Source organism: Phacochoerus africanus, chromosome 5 (genome assembly GCF_016906955.1).
Source record: "Phacochoerus africanus isolate WHEZ1 chromosome 5, ROS_Pafr_v1, whole genome shotgun sequence".
NCBI classification, from domain to species: Eukaryota; Metazoa; Chordata; class Mammalia; order Artiodactyla; family Suidae; genus Phacochoerus; species Phacochoerus africanus.
The window spans coordinates 18,586,283-18,609,829 of NC_062548.1; the positions used below are offsets into that span (position 1 = coordinate 18,586,283).

Here is a 23,547-nt window from a genome sequence, read left to right on the forward strand (position 1 = left end):
TTACAGCTCAGCAAAGGACGCATGTCACAGAGCAGGTACCTTGAGGTTCAAAGTGATTTGCTCAGGGTCACGCAGTGTGTTAAGACTGGCCTCAAATGCAAAACCACTCTGACAGGTGAGACAGAAGTCAGAGAGGACCAAGACCTATTCGGGAGGCCAGCTCTGGGGAGAGTATGAGAAGGCCTGAGCTTCGTATGGGTCTGCGCCCATGGAAGTTGGGAAAAGCATGAAGGTAGTGGGCGTGGGATGGGTTCTCTGCACCCTAACACACGCCCCCGCTTGATGCTGAGGACAAGTGGGGCCTGGCACGTACATGAACAGACCTGTGAATGAATGAGTGAACAAACAGCAACCTTTCAGTACAGCCTAGAGAGCCACCCAGCCACCCAGGAAGGCACTGGAGCCTGGTGGGGAAGGGGGCCCGCTGCGGTGGGGACAGAACTCACGGCAGTGCACTGCCGGAGCAGGCACGACTGCTTCATGCGCCCGGGCCCCCCGAACTTCTTCATGTCTCGGCAGAAGTGACAGTCCCCGCACTCAGTTCGCACACAGGCCCGGCAGCGGCGGCAGCGGGTTCGGCGTCGGCGCGCTCCGGCCCCCGGCCCCCGGCTGCTCGACGACATTGGGGGCGTCAGCAACGCCGAGGGCTGTGGGTGAAGGGTGGCAAGGTCAGGGGGGGCCCGCTGGGGCCCTGGCCTGGCAGACTCCCGGCAGTTCCCCCCACTCCAACTCGCAGGCAGCCGGGGCTTGGCTTCCCACCCAGGGAGACAAGGAACCAGGAGGCCCCCCTCCTGCAGGGGGTGAGGGGACCCACTCCCGCTCAAGACTGCTCTCTCCCTGAAGCCACTCACCACACTCCTCTGACTCCCTGACCTCGCTCCTCCTCTGACACGTCTAGGACTCCCGGGCCTAGCCCAGGGAGGACAAAGGGACACTGGGAGGGACACAGGCTCTCTCCACTGACATCCCCAAAGCAGAGCTCAGGCAAGTCAGGGGCTTCTTTGCTGCAGAGTTCCCGGAGATGTCCTAACTCTCCCCGTTAACCAGTGAGCTCCATCCCATGCTCTCCCTGGCCTCGAACGGCCCAAATTGACCTCCCAGACACCCAGACTCCTGGGTGAAAGCTCCAGGTCCTTTTTACTCCCTCCTTTCTCTCATAAGCAAGGAACACCCATCAGTCTCTCTCTCCTAAAACCTAAATGCCCTCACCTCCTCCCTCAGCCCAAGCCCTAAAGATTCACTGTGCTGCCCAGCCTCCTAGGGGCCCAAACCCTCCCTAAAAGGCTGCTTCAGAGTCCCTTTTCAGCCCCCAAATCCAACTCCTCTGCTCCAAGACACCCTCTACTTGGAGCTCTCAGGTCAACCAGGGCAATCTCCCAGATTCCCTGGGATTCTAGAATCCAGCCTGACACCTCCACGGAACTCAAGATGGGCTCGGTCCTACATGTGCACCCCCCACCCCCCCAGCTTCCCAGGCTGCTTTCCATCCTTAATTGTCTAGAATCCCTCGGGCTCCCCTTCCCATGGAAACCAGATCCTCCAAGATCCCATACGGACTCAGCAGGCCTGGAGGATCTCTTCAGGGCCAGAATCTTACCCCAGCTTCCCCCTTTCCAGGGACTTCCAGACCCATCCATGGGGGGAAGGGGCCCTCCAACGCTCAGGGGAGGGGCCTTGGAGGGCGGCGACTGCAGGCGGGGGTGGGGGTCTGCAAGGGGAAGCAGGGTCTAGGAAGGAAGGCCAGTTCCCCAGGGTTGCGAGGTAACAGGAAGGAGAGCTGGAAACGAGGAGTTTGGAGCAAAGAGATGGTGAGGCTGGGGGCGGGTGAGGTAGCGAGACCGGGCTGAGGATGAATGGGAGTGGGAGCTGCCCAGGTCTGGGGGTGAGGAGGAGCCGCACGAACCCACCTCACACGTGTCCCGGGAGCCATCTCTCCCTTCTCGGCAGCTCCCGGCGGGTCGGCGGCCATCGGCGGCGGGGGGGCCGGGCGGCGCGGGGCGCGGAACGCTCAGAACGCCGGGGTCCACGGCCCCCCGAGGGCGCTCGGCCCCTCCCTCCGGCGGAGGCCGGGACGGCGGCGAGTGGAGATGGGGGGCGCCGGGGGCGAGGCCCTCCCACGGGCTGCGGCGCGGCCCTTCCAGGGGGAGGTCCTGCTCTGGGGGGCTCAGTCCCTCAGCCCCCCCAGGCCAACGGGGGCTCCTCGGGCGCAGGGTGTACAGCTTCTGCCCGGGCCCCACTCAGTCCCGGGGTCCGAGTCCCAGATCCCCTCCCCCCACCCCGCCCCGCCTCTCCCCTCCCCAGCACCCCCGGCCCTTTAACTGGCCCCTTCCCGGCCCCCACTGCCCAGGGGTCCAGGGCCAGGCCTGGGCCCCCCACTGTTTCCGGGGTTCAAGCCCCGCCCACCGCCGGTTCCCGGGGAGGGGGGGGTCCCTGTAACCTGCCCCCCTCCCCTGGGCCCGCCCCTGGTCTGCGGCCCCCCTGCCCTACCGCTACTGGGCAAGCGGAAGGGGGTGAAGGAAGCTGCTTCGGCCCCGCCCCCCAGCCTGCGCGCGCCCCCGCCCTCTCACCCCCTCCCCCCCAGCGCGCGACCCTCCGGAGATAGGGATTTAAATAAAATTTGAATAAACCCCCTTCCTCAAACAGGAAGGTGGAAGGAAAAGATGGAAAGGGCAGGGAAAGGGGCAGGGGGCAATTGGGGTGCCTCAGCCCCCCTGGTCCCCCGGCCCCGCGCAGCTTCGGCCCGGGGCCCTGGCCGCCTCTCTCATCCCTCCTGAGCTCCTTCCTCCTCTCTTCCCCCTCCTCTCCCTCCTCCTTCCCTCCTCCTCCTCCTCTTTACTCCCTCCTTCTCCCAGAGGAACCCCGCCCCCTGCCCCCTCCTTTTCCCACCACCTCCACTTTCCAGGACGGATACGCGCAGGGCACGACGGAAGTCGTAGTCCTGCGGACGCTGGTGCTATGATGAGGACAATAGGACGCTGGGGCCAGCGGGGACTACAAACGAGATGGCGGAGGACGTGCCAAGCCGGGAGCCGAGGGTGCCGGGAGTTATAGTCCGGTTGCCCCGAGGCTCCCCGTTGCAGAGCATAGAGAAGGAGCGGGAACGATGACTACAAACAAGATGGCCTTCTCCCCCGACCCGACCTCCTTCCCAGGCACTCACACGCCCTCTTGTCCACAACCCTCCGCGTGTGTGGTACCTGACGGGAGTCGCAGTCCATCTGCTGCCTTCCCGCTGCCATTTCTACTCGTCAGGAACAATGGAAAGGTGAAAAGGAATGAGGACTACAAGCAAGATGGCGGAAGAGGGGCGGACACCTGACTACTGGTCGATCTTAGGTGCGATGGGAATAGTAGTTTTCAAGCCCTCTAATGTTCCTTAAGAATGGCGGAACCAGGAGGATAAGGAGACTACCGTAAAGATGGCAGGCTACCTAGTCTCTCCCGTCGCCTCATTCTACCACCTTGGACACCGCGCCCGCTTGCAATATCGAACACCCCCCCCTCCCAGTGACGTAGAGCCTGATGGGAGTTGCAGTTTTCCCGGCTCCCCTCTGTTATCTTCGGTGGAGACAATGGAAGGGGAAAGGGGCGGGGACTATCAGCAAAGATGGAGGCCGAAGCAAAGTGTAGATGGCGACCTGGGGCTTGTAGTCCACGCCCTAAGGCTACTCCCTGAGGAAACGGGGGAAAGGACTACAATCAAGATGGAAGTCCATCGCTCTCTGTGCCCATGCCTGCTGGGGGACGTAGTCCCTTAGCTTTACAGAGACAGAACGTGGGCTGCTGAAATTTGCATCACCGCGGACACGCCAAATTGAGAGCCGACGGAAACGGAGAGTCTCTTTTCCTCCTCTTCCTTCTCTCCCCACCACCCCCTTCCGAATGGCCTGTCGGGAAATGTAGTCTGGTGCCTTCACTCGCTATTAGGGAGGGGAATTTATGTCACCAGTGGGGATCAATGCCAGTGAGGGAGAAAGACGTCCTGGCGATCCAGGAATATATAATATCCGCCTCCCCGTATGGTGAGGACTTCATCTTTCAGGGGAAGCTCTTAAAGGAAAGCAACAGTAATAAGTATTGTCGCGACCAGAGAGGCGTGGTTCTTTACCAAAGTACCATCACGCTGTTGTCCCCTGGAAAGCTTCCGCGCCTCACACCCGATGCTTGTTCCCTCAAACCTCAGAGAATCGGCATCTTCTAAGTCGTGAGAGCTCCAGGGAAAAGGCTCTGGAGTCGTACAAAATCCCCGCCCCTCCTTGGGAAGTCACCAAACCTCTATTTTTCTCATCTGAAAAGTGGGGATAATGATACCTACCTCAAAGTGGAGTTAGGAGTGTTAAGACAATGTTCACGAAAAGGCCGGGCTCAGGGCCTGGTACGGGGCATGTGTTGGCAATTCCCTTTTCGAAGTCCCTTCCAGCCCAGCTGTTCTGGGATCCCAGGAATTCATCATACCCGAAGGAGTTAGCGCCTGTGAGAAGACAACTGTGGCAGGCTGTCTACCCCATCTTGAGCCGCACCCCCTCCTCCCAGGCCCCTCCTCATCTGGGTCCTCCTGTGTCCACTACCGAGTACTGCTCCCAGGGGGCGCCCATTCTCCATTTGACTGAGGCCCTGCAAACTGTCCAGATTCCCCAACCTGAAGTTGTGGGCGCTCAAATTGCCCAGGCCCATCTCCAGCCAGTCTTGGAGCCCCTGCCCGCCTCCCGCCCCTCCCCGCGCCCAGAACACCTCAGCCACCCAAGCAGGTGGGGCCGCTTCCTACCTCTGTGCTTTCTTACCTGCCTTCTTAATCTTCCTCCTCTGCCTGGAAAATTACTCACTTTGACTCCAAGGCAGACAGACTGGGGTGCTCTGCCCTCTCTTCTGTGTCGGAGAGTAGAGGGTTAGAGGGCCTGGCGGAAGACTTGGTGGGTGTGGTTTTACTGTCAAGGAAGTTAACGCTGACCAGTGTGACTTGAAGTCCTAAATTTGCTGGGACCGGCCTCAGGCTGAACTGAGGCTCCCGCTAGCTCACACTTTATCAGTTAGGAAATCTTGGCTCCCAGAAGATTGTCTCCTTTACATCCTCACTGCTTTCTTTTTGGCTTGCATGATTGCCTCAGGGATCTCTCTGGGGCTGTTCCCTCTGCCTGTTAGGCCCTTCCCCTCCACCTGGCCCGCTGCTGCACCCCATTAGCTATTCATCCTTCTGGTCTCTGTTTAAATACAACAGTCTCAGTAAAACCTTCTTGAGCATAATTCCCATCTGAGATTCATTTGACTCTTCCCCTAGATTATAAACTTTATGAAGAGTCCATCTCAGAGTTCCCATGGTGGCTCAGAGATAACGCACCGTACTAGTATCCACGAGGACGCAGGTTCGATCCTTGGCCTCACTCAGTGGGTTAAGGATCCTATGTTGCCATGAGCTGTGGTATAGGTCGCAGCCGCGGCTAGGGTCCCAAGTTGCTGTGGCTGTAGCGTAGGTCAGCAGCTGTAGCTCCGATTTGACCCCTAGCCTGGGAACTTCCATATGCCACGGGTGTGGCTGTAAAAAGAAAAAAAAAATCCATCTCATACATTACATGCTTTTAGCACATCATTTGATCCTCATAAGGCCCCTATGAGCGAGAATCCCATGTTATAGATGAAGAAACTGGGAATGGATGAGTGATACATAGAGAGAGCTAAGATTCAAATCCAAGATTTCATAGCCCATTCTCAGAACAACTGCAGCATCCACAAACTGATCAAATCCAGCCCATGCTTGTGTTAAGTTTGGCATAGCAACAACACATTTCAGCTTTCACTTGGAATCTTGAAATCTAGCAACAGTGAGTCTGCCTTCCTTGATAAAGAAATAGCTGAAGCTGAACAGTGGCTGCCTCTTATGTATAAGACATGTACTCACCAGATCAACACAACTCCCATCCAGCTTGCTTCAGTCAGAACATAAGCACTATTGGCCCCACTTATTAGCTAAGATGTGAAAAGAAGCCTGTTGAGGAGTTCCCATAGTGGCACAGTGGAAACGAATCCCACTAGGAACCATGAGGCTGTGGATTCGATCCCTGGCCTTGCTCAGTGGGTTAAGGATCTGGCATTGCCGTGAGCTGTGGTGTAGGTCGCTGGCGCGGCTTGGATCTGGTGTGGCTGCAGCTGTAGCTGTGGCGTAGGCCAGCAGCTGTAGTTCCGATTAGACCCCTAGCCTGGGAACCTCCATGTGCCAAGGGTTCGGCCCTAAAAAGCAAAAAAAAAAAAAAAAAAAAAAAGAAGAAGAAGAAGACTATTGAAAGTCAAGACCATTTCTTACACCGTTTAGAGCACCTCAGTGCCAAGGGCTGTGCCTGTGCCCACAACCGGGTGGGTGGGGAGGTGGCAGAGTGAAACTGCATACAGAGATGGGGGAAAATGTTTACTTTTCACTTATAACCTGCTCTCCAGGTTCACATTTTTGCCATAAGCAGATATTTATGTATACTTAAAACAGGGGTTGAAAATACTATAATCCAGCTATGTTGACATTAAAACGTAAAGACTGAGTCCTTGTCGTGGCACAGCAGAAAAGAATCCAACTGGGAACCATGAGGTTGTGGGTTAATCCCTGGCCTTGCTCAGTGGGTTAAGGATCCAGCGTTGCCATGAGCTGTGGTGTAGGCCGGCGGCTGTGGCTCAAATTTGATCCCTAGCCTGGGAACCTCCGTGTGCTGTGGGTGTGGCCCTAAAAAGCAAAATAAATAAATAAATCAAAATAAAAAAATTAAAATTAAAAAAAAAAGATAACAGTCAGACTTTCTCAGATATGAATGAACTCAGGGTATAGAGCCTCTTTTCATTCGTACACACAAAAATAATGTTTGGAGTTCCTGCTATGGCACAGTGGGTTAAGTATCTGGCATTACTGCAGCTGTGGCATAGGTGGTAGCTGCAGCTCTGATTTGATCCCTTGCCATGGAACTTCCACATGCCATGGGCATGGCTGGAAAAAAATTTTTTTTTCTTCTGTCCACCTTATTTATGCATTTTAAGAGCCTTGGGAAGGATGGCGTAAGACCACTCAGTGGCGGTGGTTTCCTATGTGAGAGCCTCGACCATGGGGCTGCAAAGCAATTTCAGAAACAGGTGAGGCCATTGAGTCTCCAGTGCGAGCTGCCAAAAAAGAATGGAGGGCACTTGCCTGCTTTCAGAACTATCTGCAACCTCGGGCTGAGTGCACTGAATTCAGGAGGTGGAGCAATTCATTTATCTGGACATTCCTTTTTGTCAGTGGCTGCTCTTCCTTCTGCATCTCTTCTGGATCTCCGTAGAAGTTCAAAGCTTCTCTGTCAGCCAGGCTCGGATAAGCTATACTGCTGTAACAAGTAACACCCAAGTTTTGTTGGCTTACAACAAAAGGTTCTGTTTGTTGCTCATGCTGCCTGTCTAGTGTTGGTGAGTTGGGGGAGTTCTGGGGTGAAGTCACTCAGGGATGAAGGTGGAGGGAAGAGGCTCCATTAGGATGTGAATTTCCATAATCACCATCCAATCACAGAGTTCCTGCTGTGGTGCAACAGGATCCGTGGCATCTCTGCAGTGCCAGGAGGCAGGTTCCATCACCGGCCCAGCATGGGGGGGTTAAAGGATCTGGTATTCCCACAGCTGCTGCCCAGATCAGATCTCTGGCCCCGGAATTCTATATGCCAAGGAGTGGTCAAAAAAGAAAAAAACAAAAAAAAAACCACTTTTCATTTGTACATACAAAAATAATGCTGTGGCACAGTGGGTTAAGTTTCTGGCATTGCTGCAGCTGTGACATAGGTGGCAGCTGCAGCTCTGATTTGATCCCTTGCCATGGAACTTCCACATGCCATGAGCGTGGATAGAAGAATTGGTAAAGTGGGCACTGGGGAGTTCCCACTATGGCATTGCGGAAATGAATCCAGCTATTATCCATGAGGATGCAGGTTCAATCCCTGGCCTTGCTCAGTGGGTTAAGGATCTGGCATTACCATGAGCTGTGTTGTAGTTCGCAGACATGGCTCGAATCCCTCATTGCGTGGCTGCGGTGTAGGCTGGCGGCTACAGCTCTGATTGGACCCCTCGCCTGGGAACTTCCATATGCCATGGGTGTGGCCCTAAAAAGCAAAAATAAATAAATAAATGAAATGTGCCCTGGCTTTTATAGCTTCTGTCCAGAAGTGACACAGGATAGTTGTACTCGCATTGTATTGACTAGACACAGCCTTCCCTAACTTCAACAGGGGCAGATATGGGAACTCTTTCCACCTTCTGCCCAGAAGGGAATGAACCAGAATACTTGTGAACAGCCCTGATGACAAGCACAGCTTCCTGTGGGTCCAAGGAGAAGATAGTGCTGCCAAATACATTTTCTGGACAAGCAACTGCTACAAGACACCTACTGAGTGACCTCTTTTGTTGTCACATGGGATGACAACTGCACATAAACCAGAGGGGAGTCTGATTAACACTGAACTGGGGGCGGGGGGGCAGGTGAACAGAAAATGCCTCCGGTGGGAGTGAAGGTCACCCCTGGGATCCATGGTCACAAAAAGCAAGGCTCCCCAAAAGCTGCCTGGACCATGAAGATTCCTGAAGTGAAACACCCAGCAATGCGAGAGGCTCCAGGTCTACTTCAGTAGAGCTCATTGGCCCCCAAGAGGATTTGATATCAACAGAAGCTGAGTTTCTGTCATTCCCTGTTGCCAGTAGAAACTTCTCCCAGAACCTCTCCAAATTTATCATGTGGATAATCTTTTGGAAATGGAAACGTGCCTCCGTCTGGGAACTAGGATTGATGCTCTCTAAATGGGTTCATGCAGCAAGAGCTCTAGACATTGTAAAAGTTTCCCTTTTTAAGGTGGTATAGTTTAGAGTTCCCATCGTGGCTCAGTGGTTAACGAATCCAACTAGGAACCATGAGGTTTTGGGTTCGATCCCTGACCTTGCTCAGTAGGTTAAGGATCCGGTGTTGCTGTGAGCTTTGGTGTAGGTTGCAGACGAGGCTCAGATCCCATTTTGCTGTGGCTGTGGTGTAGGTCAGTGGCTACAGCTCCGATTAGACCCCTAGCCTGGGAACCTCCATATGCTGCAGGAGCAGCCTAAGAAATGGCAAAAAGACAAAAAAAAAAAAGAAAAAGAAAAAGAAAAAAGATGGTATGTGTTTTATTTATTTATTTATTTATTTATTTATTTATTTATTTATTTATTTATTTATTTATTGTCTTTTTGCTATTTCTTGGGCCACTCCCGCAGCATATGGAGGTTCCCAGGCTAGGGGTTGAATCGGAGCTGTAGCCACTGGCCTACGCCAGAGCCACAGCAACGCGGGATCCGAGCCACGTCTGCAATCTACACCACAGCTCACGGTAACGCCAGATCCTTAACCCACTGAGCAAGGCCAGGGACCGAACCCGCAACCTCATGGTTCCTAGTCAGATTCGTTAACCACTGTGCCACGACGGGAACTCCCTATTTTTATTTTTATCACAATTAAAACTTAAAAAAAAATTTTTTTTTTGGTCTTTTTAGGGCTTCACTCATGGCATATGGAGATTATTAGGTGAGGGGTCCAATTAGAGCTGTAGCCGCTGGCCTATGCCACAGCCACAGCAATGAGGGAGCCGAGCCGTGTCTGCAACCTACACCACAGCTTGGAGAAATGCCAGATCCTTAACCCACTGAGCGAGGCCAGGGATGGAACCTGCATTCTCATGGATACTAGTCAGATTCCTTTCTGCTGAGCCATGATGGGAACTCCTTAAAATTTTTTTTGGGGGTATGCTCTGCCTTAAGTTACTGCAGGACCGGGGGCAACACAGAGGACTCCTCTCTAAGTTGAATGGATAGGACATGCTCCTTTCTTTCTTTCTTTCTTTCTTTTTTTTTTGTCTTTTTGCCTTTTCTAGGGCCGTACCTGCAGCATATGGAGGTTCCCAGGCTAGGGGTCGAATCGGAACTGTAGCCACCGGCCTACACCACAGCCAAAGCAATGCCAGATCCAAGCCGTGTCTGCGACCTACACCACAGCTCACGGCAACGCTGGATCCTTAACCCACCGAGCAAGGCCAGGGATCAAACCCGAAACCTCATGGTTCCTAGTCAGATTTGTTAACCACTGAGCCACGATGGGAACTCCAAGATGTGTTCTTTTCTTGAAAAAGCTATTTGGAGATAAAATCTAGCCAACTAAGAGATGAGTCAAGATAAAAGAATTGGGAGTTCCCTTCGTGGCTTGGTGGTTGACGAACTCAACTAGGATCCATGAGGATGCAGGTTCGATCCCTGGGATCACCAATGGGTTAAAGATCTGGTGTTGCTGTGAGCTTCGGTGTAGATCGCAGACACAGCTTAGATCCCATGTTGCTATGGCTGCGGCTGCTCCAATTTGACCCCTATCCTGGGAACCTCCATATGCCGCAGGTGAGGCCCTAAAAAGGAAAAAATAAATAAATAAAAGAATTGTTGGATACTATTGAAGATATTTAAGTATTGATCTAAGACTAAGCAATAAAGGAAATCAGGGTTGCAGGATATAAATGTATAAATATTGTAAACTAAAAATAGTAGTATAACCAACAAAAAGTGATGTGGGGAAGAAAGTGAGAAATGTTAGAAATTATTATTATTATTTTTAATCTGTCTTTTCTAGGGCTGCACCTAAGGCATATGGAGGTTCCCAGGCTAGGGGTCCAGTCGGAGCTGTAGCCACTGGCCTACGCCACAGCCACAGCAATACGGGATCCGAGCCGAGTCTGCAACCTACACCACAGCTCACGGCAACACCAGATCCTTAACCCACTGAGCAAGGCCAGGGATTGAACCTGTAACCTCATGGTTCCTAGGAGGATTTGCTAACCACTGAGCCATGACAGGAACTCCCAGAAATGTTAGAAATTAATTGCAAGTAGCTAATGTCAATGTCAACGAGCAGCATCTACATTAAAAATATGTGATTAATAAATACTGAGTTCATCCTTCAAGTTTTTCAAAATCTTTTTTAATATCCGTAGAGGAATATTGTACAGAAAAAAAATGTCTTTTGTGCTATACACCAGAATCTGACACAACATTGTAAACCAACTATACATCAATAAAAACATTTTAATACAAAATTTTAATAAAATAAATGCCATTTGTAGTCAAGAAACAGTTCTCTGAAATTCCATCATTCTTTCAGTTACATCTCCATTTCTTTTTCTTACATTAAATTCAAATAAAGTTAAATATAACATTCCTGTTTTGAAATGGGATATACAGTATGAGTTGAATGTTGCAATTTATTTTTCATTATGCCCATGGCATGTGGAAGTTCCTCGGCAAAGGATCAAACCACAACAGTAACGAGAGCCACCGTGGTGACAATACTGGATCCTTAACCCATTAAGCCACCAGGGAACTCCTACTTTTTCTTTATTTTACCGGTGAAATGTTGAGAGTGATTTCATCAAATATTAATGCAGTAATGGCCACTTTGAGGCAGTGAAGTTGGGTGGCTTTTTGGTTTCTTTTTTCTTCATTTCTGTTTGAGTTTATAATGTACTGGTATCATTTTAACAAAAATGAAAAAGTCACTTGTCTTAAGTGACTTTTTCACACACACAAACACACACACACATATATGTATATATATACATATATATACACCTTTTTTTTTTTTTTTTTTGCTGTGCCCATGGTGTGCAGAAGTTCCTGGGCCAAGGATCGAACCTGTGCCAAAACAGGCAACACTGTATCCTTAACACACTGAGCCACCAGGGAACTTCTCAAATGTATATTTGAAAGAATGCAATTGAAGATTTAACTAGACATTTCTCCAAAGAAGATATACAAATGACCAAAGTTCCCATAGTGACTCTGCAGATTACAAACCTGACTATCACGCATAAGGATGCGGGTTCAATTCCTGGCCTCGTTCAGTGGGTTGGGCATCTGGCATTGACATGACCTGCTGTGCAATTCACAGATGTGGCTCAGACCCTGAGTTGCCGTGGCTGTGGTGTAGGCTGGCAGCTGCAGCTCCAATTTGAACCCTAGTCCGGGAATGTCCATATGCTGCATGTGCAGCCCTAAAAAAAAAAAAAAAAAAAAAAAAAGATATATGAATGGCCAATAAGCACCTGACAAGATGTTCAACATCATTAATCATTAGGGAAATGCAAATCACAACCACAGTGAGACACCTGTTCACACACCTTAGGGTGGCTATTATTTGAAAACAAACAAGCAGGAATTCCTGATGTGGCGCAAGGGGCTTGTTGGCATCTCTGGAGCACTGGGATGTGAGTTTGATCCCCGACCTGGCACAGTGGGTTGAAGATCTGGCATTGCCACAGCTGTGGTGTGGGTCCTAACTGTGGCTCAGATTGGATCCCTGGCTCGGGAACTTCTATATGCCTCAGGGCAGCCAAACACAAACAAACAAACAAAAAAGCAAACAGAAAATAAGTGTTGATGAGGATGGGAGAAATTAGAAGCTTGTGCATGGATGATAGAAACGTAAAATAGTGCAGCCCCTGTGAATGACAGTGTGCCTGGCCCTAAAAAAAAAAAAAAAGTTAATTTAATGTGTAATTAATTAATTAATCAAGAATAGAATTACCATATGATCTAGCAATCCCACTTCTGGGTATGTACCCAAAAGAATTGAATGCAGGGAATTGAACAGATATTTGTACACCCATATTCTTTTTGTTTGTTTGTTTTTGTTTTTTGTTTTTTTGCCTTTTCTAGGGCTGCTCTCACAGCATATGGAAGTTCCCAGGCTAGGGGTCTAATCGGAGCTGTAGCCACCGGCCTACGCCAGAGCCACAGCAACGCGGGATCCGAGCCATGTCTGCAAACTACACCACAGCTCGTGGCAACGCCGGATCCTTAACCCACTGAGCAAGGCCAGGGATCGAACCTGCAACCTAATGGTTCCTAGTGGGATTCGTTTCTGCTATGCCACAATGGGAATGCCTTAAAAAGATTTTAAAACAATATAAAAAGGATGGTGTCAGGTGAAGAAGGAGCAGGAGCACTTTGTACGAAGGGGGAGGGACAGGAGAGGCTGGTGCTGAGCAGGCATGAGAAGTGGGTTGTGTGGCTGAGGTAGAAGGTGGGAAAAGCAAGAAGTAAGTCCAAGGCTGCAAGGGGACTGGGGGGATCAAAGGCCTTGAAGGCCAGGCTGCAGAGCTGGGACTTGATCCTGAGTGTTGGAGACCACCGAACAGCTGAACCCTGCAGAAGGCAAATACCTGCTGACACAGAGTTCTAAAATACAGGGTCTCCTCCAAAGACGTTATGCATAAACTATGCTATTCTATAAGCCGCTGCACTCTGCCCTAGAGGTGGGCACCAGTGCGAGTCGTTTCCTTTATTCACCAAGAGGGGCTTTGTCATTGCCTCTGCCTGCCCACTAATCCACATAAGGCACCTTCCTTCATGAAAGTCGTGTGGGCTAAAGCCCAGGGCCTTTGTTCTGCCAAACAGAGTGCCTCCTGGTCCCCCACTTTTGAAATGTCTTAAATGTCTTGTGTGTTTTGTTACACCGCCCAGTCCCTCTTCCAGGATTCCCCGTTGCTCTGCAGCACTGGACATGCCATCTCGGGGACTGGAGAGTCCAGGAAAGGTACAGGGATGGGAAGAGGGGGCTTGTTGACCCTTGCTCTTCTCCGTCCTTCCCTGTCTCACTCACAACCAGCCTCTGCCCTGTCTACTAGCCTTGTTTGTTCCTGAAACCTGCCAAGCATGTTCTCACCTCAGGACCTTTTTCCCTTGCTGTTCTCTGCCTGGAGTGGTGCAGAGAACAGGGGCGAGGAATGGCAGTCTGGCTTGGGAATGGGTTTGAGCTTAATGTTGGGGTCAGGGTGAGGATCCGGCTTGGAGTTCATGTGGATTTGTTCTGAATGGGCCTCCTTATGTGACCTGTTGGATGACATTGAGGTCATGCTTGAGCGTCCTGGCAGATGGACAGGACAGAGCTCTTGGGAGTATCAGTGTAGCTGGTGGGTACTGGGCTCTAAGCATGGAGTGGTGGGGCATTGAGGCTCTTTGCCTTTGGGTGGAGGCATCATGCACCATTGGGGCACCCTTTGAGGAGCCCAGGAGCCCTCACAGCACAGGTCAAGGCACTTGGTGGGGGGAATTGATGAGAGCCTGGGAGGTGGGAATGATCCAGTTTCCAGATAAGGAAGCAAAGTGGGGCTCAGAGGGGTTAAGTAACTTGCCCAAGCTAGTAATGGACAAAGGTAGGATTTGCACCCAAGTCTGTTGAATCCTGAATGGCTAGGATTTCCCAGGCATCAGCTTCTGGTGAGACCAACGCAAAGATGGAGACACGTGGGCTGAGAGGTGGGGCAGGACAGGGTGGCAGAGCCAATGACCGCTGCCAAGACAGACGCCTTGGAGAAGCGGAGCTGGGCCTGGGATGAGGGCCAATTCCTGCAGCTGGGAAGGGCACCTGGGGGTCCAGAGAGCAAGAAAGCAAAGTCCCTGAGAGGAATAGAAGGTGGTAGGGTTGGGTGAGGGTGAGCCTGCCCTGTGGGGTGAGGCCCGGGCCCACGTTCACTGTCTACCTATGAATGGCACCAGATCAAGTGTCTGCCTCCTTCATCCCCCCCTCCCCTCCTGCCCTCCTCCTCCTCTTCCTCTTCTTCCTCCTCCTCCTCTTCTACTACCTGGTCTGGCCCATGCCTCAGTGCACCCACTCAATGGGCCTAGTCTAATCCCCTGTAATCACCGCCTGCCTGGCACAGGCCCCGCCTGGCAGCCCTGGCAGCCCCCAGCCTCAGAGATCCAACTTAGGATCCCCCACCTCAGAACCCATCTTTCCCTCAACCGCTCCCCTCCTTCAGCTCAAAGTTCAGAGCAGGGATACCCCAGATCCAGTCCCAAGCTGGGAGGCAGGAGTCTAGGATCTGTCCTGGCCTTGCTGTGTGACTCCAGGTAAGTAGCTTTTCCTCTCTGGGCCTCAGGCTCCTTATCTAAGTCTCCTCTACCCGGAGCTAATCACATCAACCTCTTTTGGCTTCTTCTCAGCACCTTTAGGAAATTTTGTTTTGTATCCATTTACATGTTTGCATTGCTCTCCCCTACTGGACTGTGGGTTCCTTGTTATTCACTCCAGTCCTAGCACACAGCTGGGGCTCCCTCAGAAACTGCTGACTGAATGTATACCTGGGTAAATGAATGGACAGATGTAGTGCCTGCCTTAGCAGGAAGGGTGTGGACCTTCTCCCTTCACACCAGCCCCAGTCAGGGGAGAAAGGTAGCGTCGTATTCCAACCCCAAACTGGATGGAAGCAAGGTGGGGAGCTGACTCTGACTCAGCGGGTAGGCTGGGGCTGAGAACTGAATCTTTCTTATGGAGAGACTGGGAAAGCTCTGGAGTAGGACCAGAACCCAGGATCTGTCTCTCTCTGTCCTCCCCCTCTGCCACCAGGCTTCCCCTGGGCGGCGGGAGGGCCTCAGGTATTTATCTGTGCCTTCCTGTGCGCTGTGCCTGGGCTGAGGGCAGCCACTGGCCCAAGATCTCTCAGGACAGCAAAGACCGCGACGTGGCCAGACCTCAGGACAACTGACCTCCAGCTGCACGTATGTGTGTGTATGCGTGCATACGCGTGGCCATAGTGTGTGTTCCACCCCCACGTGTCTATACTTGTGTCTGCTCCGCGCAAGTGCCTCAGGCGGGGCTTCCGGGTGTGGCTGTGTTCCTACAGGTTTGTTGGGACGCATGCGCACTCTCGGGTTTGGGCCTCCCTGGAAGGGCGTGCAATCTAACACGGGTTTAGGCACGTTCACTAGAGTGTCATCTCCACGAGGGCAGGGATTTGTGCCTGACTTGTCCCCTGCTCTATCTCCAGCACTCAGAACAGGGACCAATACAGCCTTGACTGAGTAAACTTTGAAAGTGCGTGCACACATCTCGTATGTGCCCACGTGCCAACTCATGTGTAGACGTGCACATGCTCCTGTGTCTAAGGGTGCACCTGGGTGTGGGCACTGTTGCTCGCACGCCACCCTCCTGTCCCTTTTCCAAACTCCTCGGGAGCCAGGACCCAATGTCTGGGTCCCCGTGGGGCGGAGCAGGGGGCCGCCTCTTCATAGGAAACTGGATCCCAGGACGTGCAGAGCAGCAGGGAGCAGGGCGGCCCCTTTGTCCCCCGATAATCCCCTCCCCGCCTTGCCCCCTTTCTCCCGGCAACCAGGGTTTAAAGTCGAGTTTGGGGGCTGTAGGGACTAGGGTGTCACCTCAGTGTCCCCTTACCTATCTGTTCCCTGCCTCTGGGGCTTCTGCATCTGCCCACCCCCCACCCTTGGGGGTGTGACTCCTTTTCTCCCACATGGGTGGCCCTAGGGCTCAGCCCCGGGTATAAAGCCACCTGAAGGGCAGGAGGACAGGTGCCTGAGAACCACCCAGAGGCTACAGAGAGGAAGGAAGCAGGGAGAGAGTATGAGCTGTCCACTGGGTGAGTAAAGGAAATGGTGCCAGGGTCCTGAGACCAGGAGGGGAGGGGGTACTGCCTGGCCCAGACTGGCCCATCCGATTCACATGCCTGCTGTTTTTGCCTCTGCTGGGAACCGTCAAAGCCTCATACACAGAAGGGTTCATTCATCATCACTCCTTCAAGAAATATTTATGGAGGGCCTGTTATGTGCTAGGTAGTATTCTAAGCATTTGGGGATATAGCTGTAAAGAAACAGACAAAAATCTATGGGGATTTCATTCTGCAGACAGACAATACATGTGATAAATAAGTAAATTATAACGCCAGTCTGATAGAATGTAAGTAAAGTGATCCACGCTTGTTGAATGAATGAATGGGCCTTTGCCTTCAACCTTCCCTTAAGTTCTAAACTTCTGGGAATTCACGGATGTGGACAGAGAAGCGAAGGAGACCATCCTGGTTTGTCTCTCATCTTCATCACTGCTGGTGACCTCGTCTCTGATCCTCATGCTATTAGTGGGAACACAAACTGGGCCTGACCTTTGAGAAGACAATTTGGCAGCATTTAATCAAATTGAAATTGCACATCCTGAAGTTCCTGCTGTGGCTCAGTGGAAACAAACCCCACTAGCATCCATGAGGGTGCAGGTTCTATCCCTGGCCCTACTCAGTGGGTTAAGGATCTGGCATTGCTGTGAGCTGTGGTGAAGGTCGAAGATGTGTTTTAGACGTGGGCTGGCAGCTGTAGCTCCAATTCGAGCCCTAGCCTGGGGATTTCCATATGCTGCACCTGTGGCACCAAATAATATAAAACAAAATAAAATAATTTAAAATTTAAAAAAATAAAATGAACATCCTCTCTGGAGTCTCCACTGTAGCACAATGGGATTGGCAGTGTCTCTGGAGCACTAGGATGCAGGTTCGATGCCCAGCACAGTGGGTGAAGGATCTGGTGTTGCCATAGCTGTCGAGTAGGTCACAGCTGCGTCTTGGATTTGATCCCTGGCCGAGAAACTCCATATGCCATGGGCCAACCAAGGAAAAAATAACATGAACGTACCCTTCAATCTAGATATTCCCACTTTCAGCGGGGCCCAAAGAGGCTGGGCTAAGGGTGTTCATGGCAGCATCCATTCACTCAACAAATAGTTCTTAAGCTCTGTGGTGGAGGCTGGGGAGCCAGCAGTGAGGGAAGCAGGTGAGGTTCCCTCTTTCCTGAAGCCAACATTCTAGCTGGAGAGAAAGTCACAAGCAAATAGACCAAAAAATAAATAAATAAATGAGGGAGTCGCAAACAGAGGAGGTGTATAGAAGATGTATGGAAGACTATACATCAGAGAGGCAGAGGGGCATTTGAGTTGAGGCCTGAAGAAGCAGAAGGAGCAGCCTTGGGAAGGTTTGGAGGGGCATGGTCTTGGCAGGACCCAGGAAGGGCAAAGCCTGAGTAGGAGGTGCCGCAGAACAGAGGGGTCAGGCCTTGTAGCCCACACTGGGGACTTTGGCCTTCCCTGTGGTAGGTGGAAGGCATGGGAAGGTTTGGGTGGAGGAGGGCTCCAGCTGCACTTGGGGAGTTGCCGGGTGGCGGAGGGAGGCAAGGGTTCAGAGAAGCACAGACACTATCGGGGGTGGGGGGTGGGATGTTACTGTAACTGTCCAGGCAGGAGGTGCCCCTGGCTGGGATTATGGAAATAGCAGTGGAAGGGGGAGAGAAGTCGTTAGATTCTAGATACATCTTTTCGACTTTTATAACTTTATGGAGGAGTTCCTGTCGTGGTGCAGGACAAACGAGGAACCATGAGGTCGAGAGTTCGATCCCTGGCCTCGCTCAGGGGGTTAAGGATCTGGCGTTGCCATGAGCTATGGTGTAGGTTGCAGACATGGCTTGGATCTGCTGTTGCTGTGGCTCTGGCGTAAGCTGGTGGCTACAGTTCCTTTTGGACCCCTAGCCTGCGAACCTCTGTATGCCACGGGTGTGGCCCTAAAAAGACCAAAAAAAAAAAAAGTCATTTTTTTGAAAATAACTCGAATAGGGAAATATGCCAAAGTCCTAAGTATATAGCTCAATTTTCACAAAATCCAAAATACATATATATATCCCTGGCATTCCCATCATGGCTCAATGGTTAACGATCCTGACTAGTATCCATGAGGACGTGGGTTCGATTCCTAGCCCCACTCAGTGGGTTAAGTATCCGGCATTGCCATGAGCTGTGGTGTAGGTCAAAGACGTGGCTTGGATCCTACGTTGCTGTGGCTGTGGCGTAAGCTGGCAGCTATAGCTCTGATTTGACCCCTGGCCTGGGTACCTCCACATGCCGTGGGTGTGGCCCTGAAAAGACCAAAAAAACCAAAGTCAGCATATCCTTGTTATAAGCACTCAGATCAAGGAACAAAGACCTCTTGGCTACCTTTTAAGGACAGAACCAACAGGGTGTATGTACCATGGGTTGAATGGGGAGGGAAGGAGAGAAGGAGGTGTCTACGAGAATCCCATGGTCTTTTTTTTTTCTTCTTCTTCTTTTTTTCTTTTTCGGCCGCCCGGTGGCACATGGAGTTCCTGGGCCAGGGATCAGGTCCGAGCCACAGCTGTGACCTACAAGACAGCTGCAACAACACCAGATCCTTTAACCTACTGTGCCAGACCGGGGATCGAGTGTGAGTCTGGGTGCTGCAGAGATGCCGCTGATTCTGTTGAACCACAGCAGGAACTCTGGTTTCATGGTTTGGACTTGAGCATCTGGAAGAACAGACATGCTCTTTGCAGGGGAGGAGGGACTCGAGAGCTGAGCACTGGATAGTTTGACTTTGAGATGCTGAGCGATATCTAAGGGAAAACGTCAAACGGGAAGTTGAATACATGGACCTGGAGTTCAGGGAACTGTTCTGGGCTGGAATTAATCACCTTACGGGGTGGGTCTGCCCTGACTTGGATGCACGAGATTGTTCAGGCCACGAGAGCTGTACCCGTTTGAAGAGTTGTTACAGACAGATGAATGAATTGACAGGCAAGGTCGGGGACTTGGTGCTGACCTCTGATTTCTTCCACCAGCCCCCCTCTGCCTGCTGACCCTGCTGCTGCCACCCCTCAGTCCGGGGGCCCCCATCTCCCCAGCTGAGCCCATCAGTCAAGCCTACAGCCTGGCGCTGTACATGCAGAAGAATACTTCAGCACTGCTGCAGACGTACGTAAGTGATGTGACATGGCACAGCAGGGGCGGGGGACTGAGGGGAGAGGGACGCCCCCCTCCTGGCCTGGGTCTGGGTAGGGGAGGCAGAGCAAGGCCAGAGAAGGCCCCTCCACCGGTCCAAGGGTCCAGGGGCTCTGCCAACTCAGACACACCCATATTAATGTTGTCACTGATGGGTGGGTGACCATGGGCAAGTCATTCCTTCTCTCTCGGTCTCGGCTTCCTCATCTGTCAGATGGGATGGTGATCCTGCCTGGGCTGACTTCTCAGGACTGTTAGAAGATTCCAAGGAAGTACATGGAGGGATGGGTTTTCTGGGATCATGATTCTTTTCACAAGTACCTGCTGCCCTCTGCTTTCTTTTTTCTTTCTTTCTGTTTTTTTTTGTTTTTTTGTTTTTTTTTGGCTACCATTGTGGCATGTGGAAGTTCCCTAGCCAGGGATCAAACCCACACCACAGCAGTGATCCAAGCCAAGCCACTGCAGTGACAACGCTGGATCCCCAAGCTGCTACACTGCAAGAGAACTCCTGCTCTCTGCTTCCTTTTATTTTTCTTTCTTTCTTTCTTTCTTTTTTTTTCTTTCTTTTTTTTTTTTTTTTTTTGCTTTTTAGGGCTGCACCTGTGGTATGTGGAAGTTCCCAGGCTAGGGGTCAAATCGGAGCTACAGCTGCCGGCCTACACTACAGCCACAGCCACAGCCACAGCCACAGCCACAGCCACAGCCACAACAATGTGGGATCCAAACTGTGTCTATGACCTACACCACAGCTCATGGCAATGCCAGCTCCCTCACCCACTGATCGAGGCCAGGGATCGAATCCTTATCCTCATGGATACTAATCGGATTCATTTCCACTGCGCCACAACGGGAACTCCCTGCCCTCTGCTTTCTTGAGCCCATGCCATGCTGGGAACTCTATCTTCCTGACTCCTCTTTGAGTTCTGAGAGGTGGAATTATAACCCATTTTACAGATAAGGTAACTGAGTTTCAGAGAGTGGAAATCATTTGCCCGAGGTCACAAAACTGTCGGGAAGTTCAAGATGGCAGCCTGCTGGCTGGGTCTGGCCCACAGATTTTTTGTTTGGGCCATGCAATGCTTATTCAAATTCTTGGTATGAATACCTGTTGAAAATGGACACGGTGATCCTGTTGGGCTCCTGCCCCAACTCCATCTTAGTCCTGCCTTTTCCCACAAACAGCAGGATCTGCCTCGCCCCTAGAGGCCCTGGACTGGGTGACTCTTCCACTGAACTAAATTCTAGGTCCATGTGAAGCTACTTAATCTAGTTTCTTTTTCTTTTGCTTTTGAGGGTCACACCCGTGGCATATGGAGGCTTCTGGGCTGGGGGTCGAATCGTAGCTGCAGCCGCCAGCCTATACCACAGCCATAGCAATGCCAGATCCAAGCCATGTCTAAGATATACACTACAGCTCAGAGCAACACTGGATCCTTGACCCACTGAGCGAGGCCAGGGATCGAACCCGTGTCGTTATGGATCCTAGTCGGGTTCGTTTCTGCTGAGCCACAATGGGAACTCCACGTACTCTGGTTTCTAGTCCCTTATCTGCCACCATTCCCTGGACGTCTTTGGGCACCTTGAGTCTCAGTTTCCCCACTTGTTAGGTGGGGATGTAGGACTAGGTGTTTATCAGTGCGTACTAAACTTCTGTGGGTCTGGGTTCATGGAGGTGAGAACTTTAATGGAAAAGGCATTCAACTGGAGTTCCTGCTCTGGCTCAGCAGGTTAAGAACCCAACAGAGCATCCCTGAGGATGCAGGTTCAATCCCTGGCTTTGCTCAGTGGGTTAAGGATCTCGAGTTGCTGCAAGCTGCGACCTAGGTTGCAGATGCAGCTCGGATCCGGTTTGCTGTGGCTGTGGTGTAGGCTGACAGCTGCAGCTCCAATTCAGCCCCTGGCCTGGGAACTTCCCTGTGCTATAGGTGCAGCTGTAAAAAGGAAAAAAGAAAAAAAAGAGAGAGAGAGAGAAATCAATTAAATTTAATATGAACAACTATTTATTAATGATTATAATAAAATGAACAAACATAAGCTATTAAATGCTGTAAATAAAAATAAGGCTGTAACGACATTGTCAATAATCTATTGATTGAAAATACAGTAATAAGTGATATATAATCATAGTGTTCATGATATTAATATAAATGGATCCTCAGTGAATGATTTTAGTGCCCTTATTGCATGTCAGGTGCTGTGCAAAGTGTTTGATATATATTACTTCTTATCATCTTCACCGTAATACTGCCACATGGGAATTACAGAAGCTGTGATTCAAAGTTGCACAACCTGGGAGTTCCCGTCATGGCTCAGTGGTCAGTGAACCCGACTAGCATCCATGAGGACACGGGTTCAATCCCTGGCCTCACTCAGTGGGTTAAGGATCCGGTGTTGTCATGAGCTGTGATGTAGGTCACAGACGTGGCTCAGATCCCCTGTTGCTATGGCTGTGGTATACACCAGCGGTTACAGCTCTCATTGGACCCCTAGCCTGGGAACCACCATATGCTGTGGGTGTGGCCCTAAAAAGACCAAAAAAAAAAAAAAAAAGTTGCACAAACTGTATGTGGAGGAGGCTGAGCTGGAACCTAATAGAGTCCAGGCTCTGTGCTAGAACATTCTACCAACTCTCTACCAGAGGCAGGGAATGTCGACTCTCCCCGGAAGATGCCAGTCTCATGGAAGGCAGATGCAGCCTTTTGGTCCCCTCACTCCTGTCTGTGTCTGTCCCTCGTGCAGCTCCAGTACCAAGGCAGCCCCTTTAGTGACCCTGGCTTCTCAGCCCCTGAGCTCCAGCTCAGCAGCCTGCCTCCTGCTGCTGTCTCCTTCAAGACCTGGCATGCCCTGGATGATGAGGAGCGTCTGAGCCGTGCCCAGGGGGCCTTCCTGGCCTTGACCCAGCATCTCCAGCTCGTGGGGGATGATCAGAGCGACCTGAACCCTGGCAGTCCCATCCTGCTGGCTCAGCTCGGGGCTGCAAGACTCAGGGCCCAAGGCCTACTGGGCAATATGGCTGCCATCATGACGGCCCTGGGCCTGCCCATCCCCCCAGAAGAGGACACTCTTGGGCTTGTCCCCTTTGGGGCCTCTGCCTTCGAGAGGAAATGTCGAGGCTATGTAGTAACTCGAGAATATGGCCATTGGACAGACCGAGCTGTGAGGGATTTGGCTCTGCTCAAGGCCAAATACCCTGGATAGAGGTGGGACTTCCTTTCAGAGGCTGTGACACTTCCCCTCTCACAGTGGACTTTTCGGCCTTACTTCTTGGCTAGAAAGGAGACACATCTTTTCTAGCAGACAGGACTTGTGTGCCAGGTACTCAGGAAAATCTCTTGGGAACTGGGCCTCAAGTCCCTATGGCCTGGGCCTTCCTGCCTGGGTCCTATGGCCTCCCTTCCAGATCTGGGTGGGGCCCAATGGATAGCGTCGCATGGATTACTAATCCAGGGGTACCAGTTGCCTGCTTCCTGGGTGGAAGGAGGTTCCTCTTTGAAATTCCTTCCACTCTACAAGGAGAATACAATTGGTCTCCTTCCTGGGTGCTCCCTGAGACCTTCACCTTCCTGTAATTTGGGGGAGTTCCAGAGGCTGCCCTCTTGCCTCTGTCTACCTCACTTCCTGTATGAATGTATGGGCTTTCTCAGCACCTAGGCCTCCCCTCGTGCTGGAGTTCATTTCCTCCCCTAGTTTACCTGTCTGTGGCCCCTCTTCCAACTTCCGGTCTTTTTTTTTTTTTTTGTCTTTTTGCCATTTCTTGGGCCGCTCCTGTGGCATATGGAGGTTGCCAGGCTAGGCGTCGAATCGGAGCCATAGCCGCCAGCCTACACCAGAGCCACAGGAACACGGGATCCCAGCCACGTCTGCGACCTACACCACAGCTCACGGCAACGCCGGATCATTAACCCACTGAGCAAGGGCAGGGACCGAAC

The 23,547-nt window shown here is 51.6% G+C and overlaps 2 protein-coding genes across 7 annotated transcripts in view; one reads left to right on the forward strand and one right to left on the reverse strand.

Moving 5' to 3' along the window:
* Positions 1 to 4,892, reverse strand: part of FBXL19 (F-box and leucine rich repeat protein 19) — a 23,753-nt gene extending 18,861 nt beyond the window's left edge. For 2 of the 6 annotated variants that reach the window (XM_047780029.1, XM_047780026.1), the window contains exons 1-3: positions 4,782 to 4,892; positions 4,316 to 4,471; positions 447 to 647 (exon numbers count right to left, since the gene is read on the reverse strand). In XM_047780029.1, coding sequence (XP_047635985.1) covers positions 447 to 623 — 177 coding nt within the window. In that variant the 5' untranslated portion in view covers positions 624 to 647; positions 4,316 to 4,471; positions 4,782 to 4,892. Of the gene's footprint in view, positions 1 to 446; positions 648 to 1,907; positions 2,234 to 4,315; positions 4,486 to 4,781 lie in introns of those variants that run through there. The other 4 variants (XM_047780032.1, XM_047780030.1, XM_047780027.1 and 1 more) reach the window with 3 other exon arrangements.
* LOC125128390 (cardiotrophin-2) lies at positions 3,294 to 22,816 on the forward strand. The gene is made up of 3 exons (XM_047782749.1): positions 3,294 to 3,336; positions 19,459 to 19,595; positions 22,358 to 22,816. Exons 1-3 carry the CDS (start codon positions 3,294 to 3,296, stop codon positions 22,814 to 22,816), a joined length of 639 nt encoding a protein of 212 aa, XP_047638705.1.
* Positions 22,817 to 23,547: the final 731 nt, after the last annotated feature.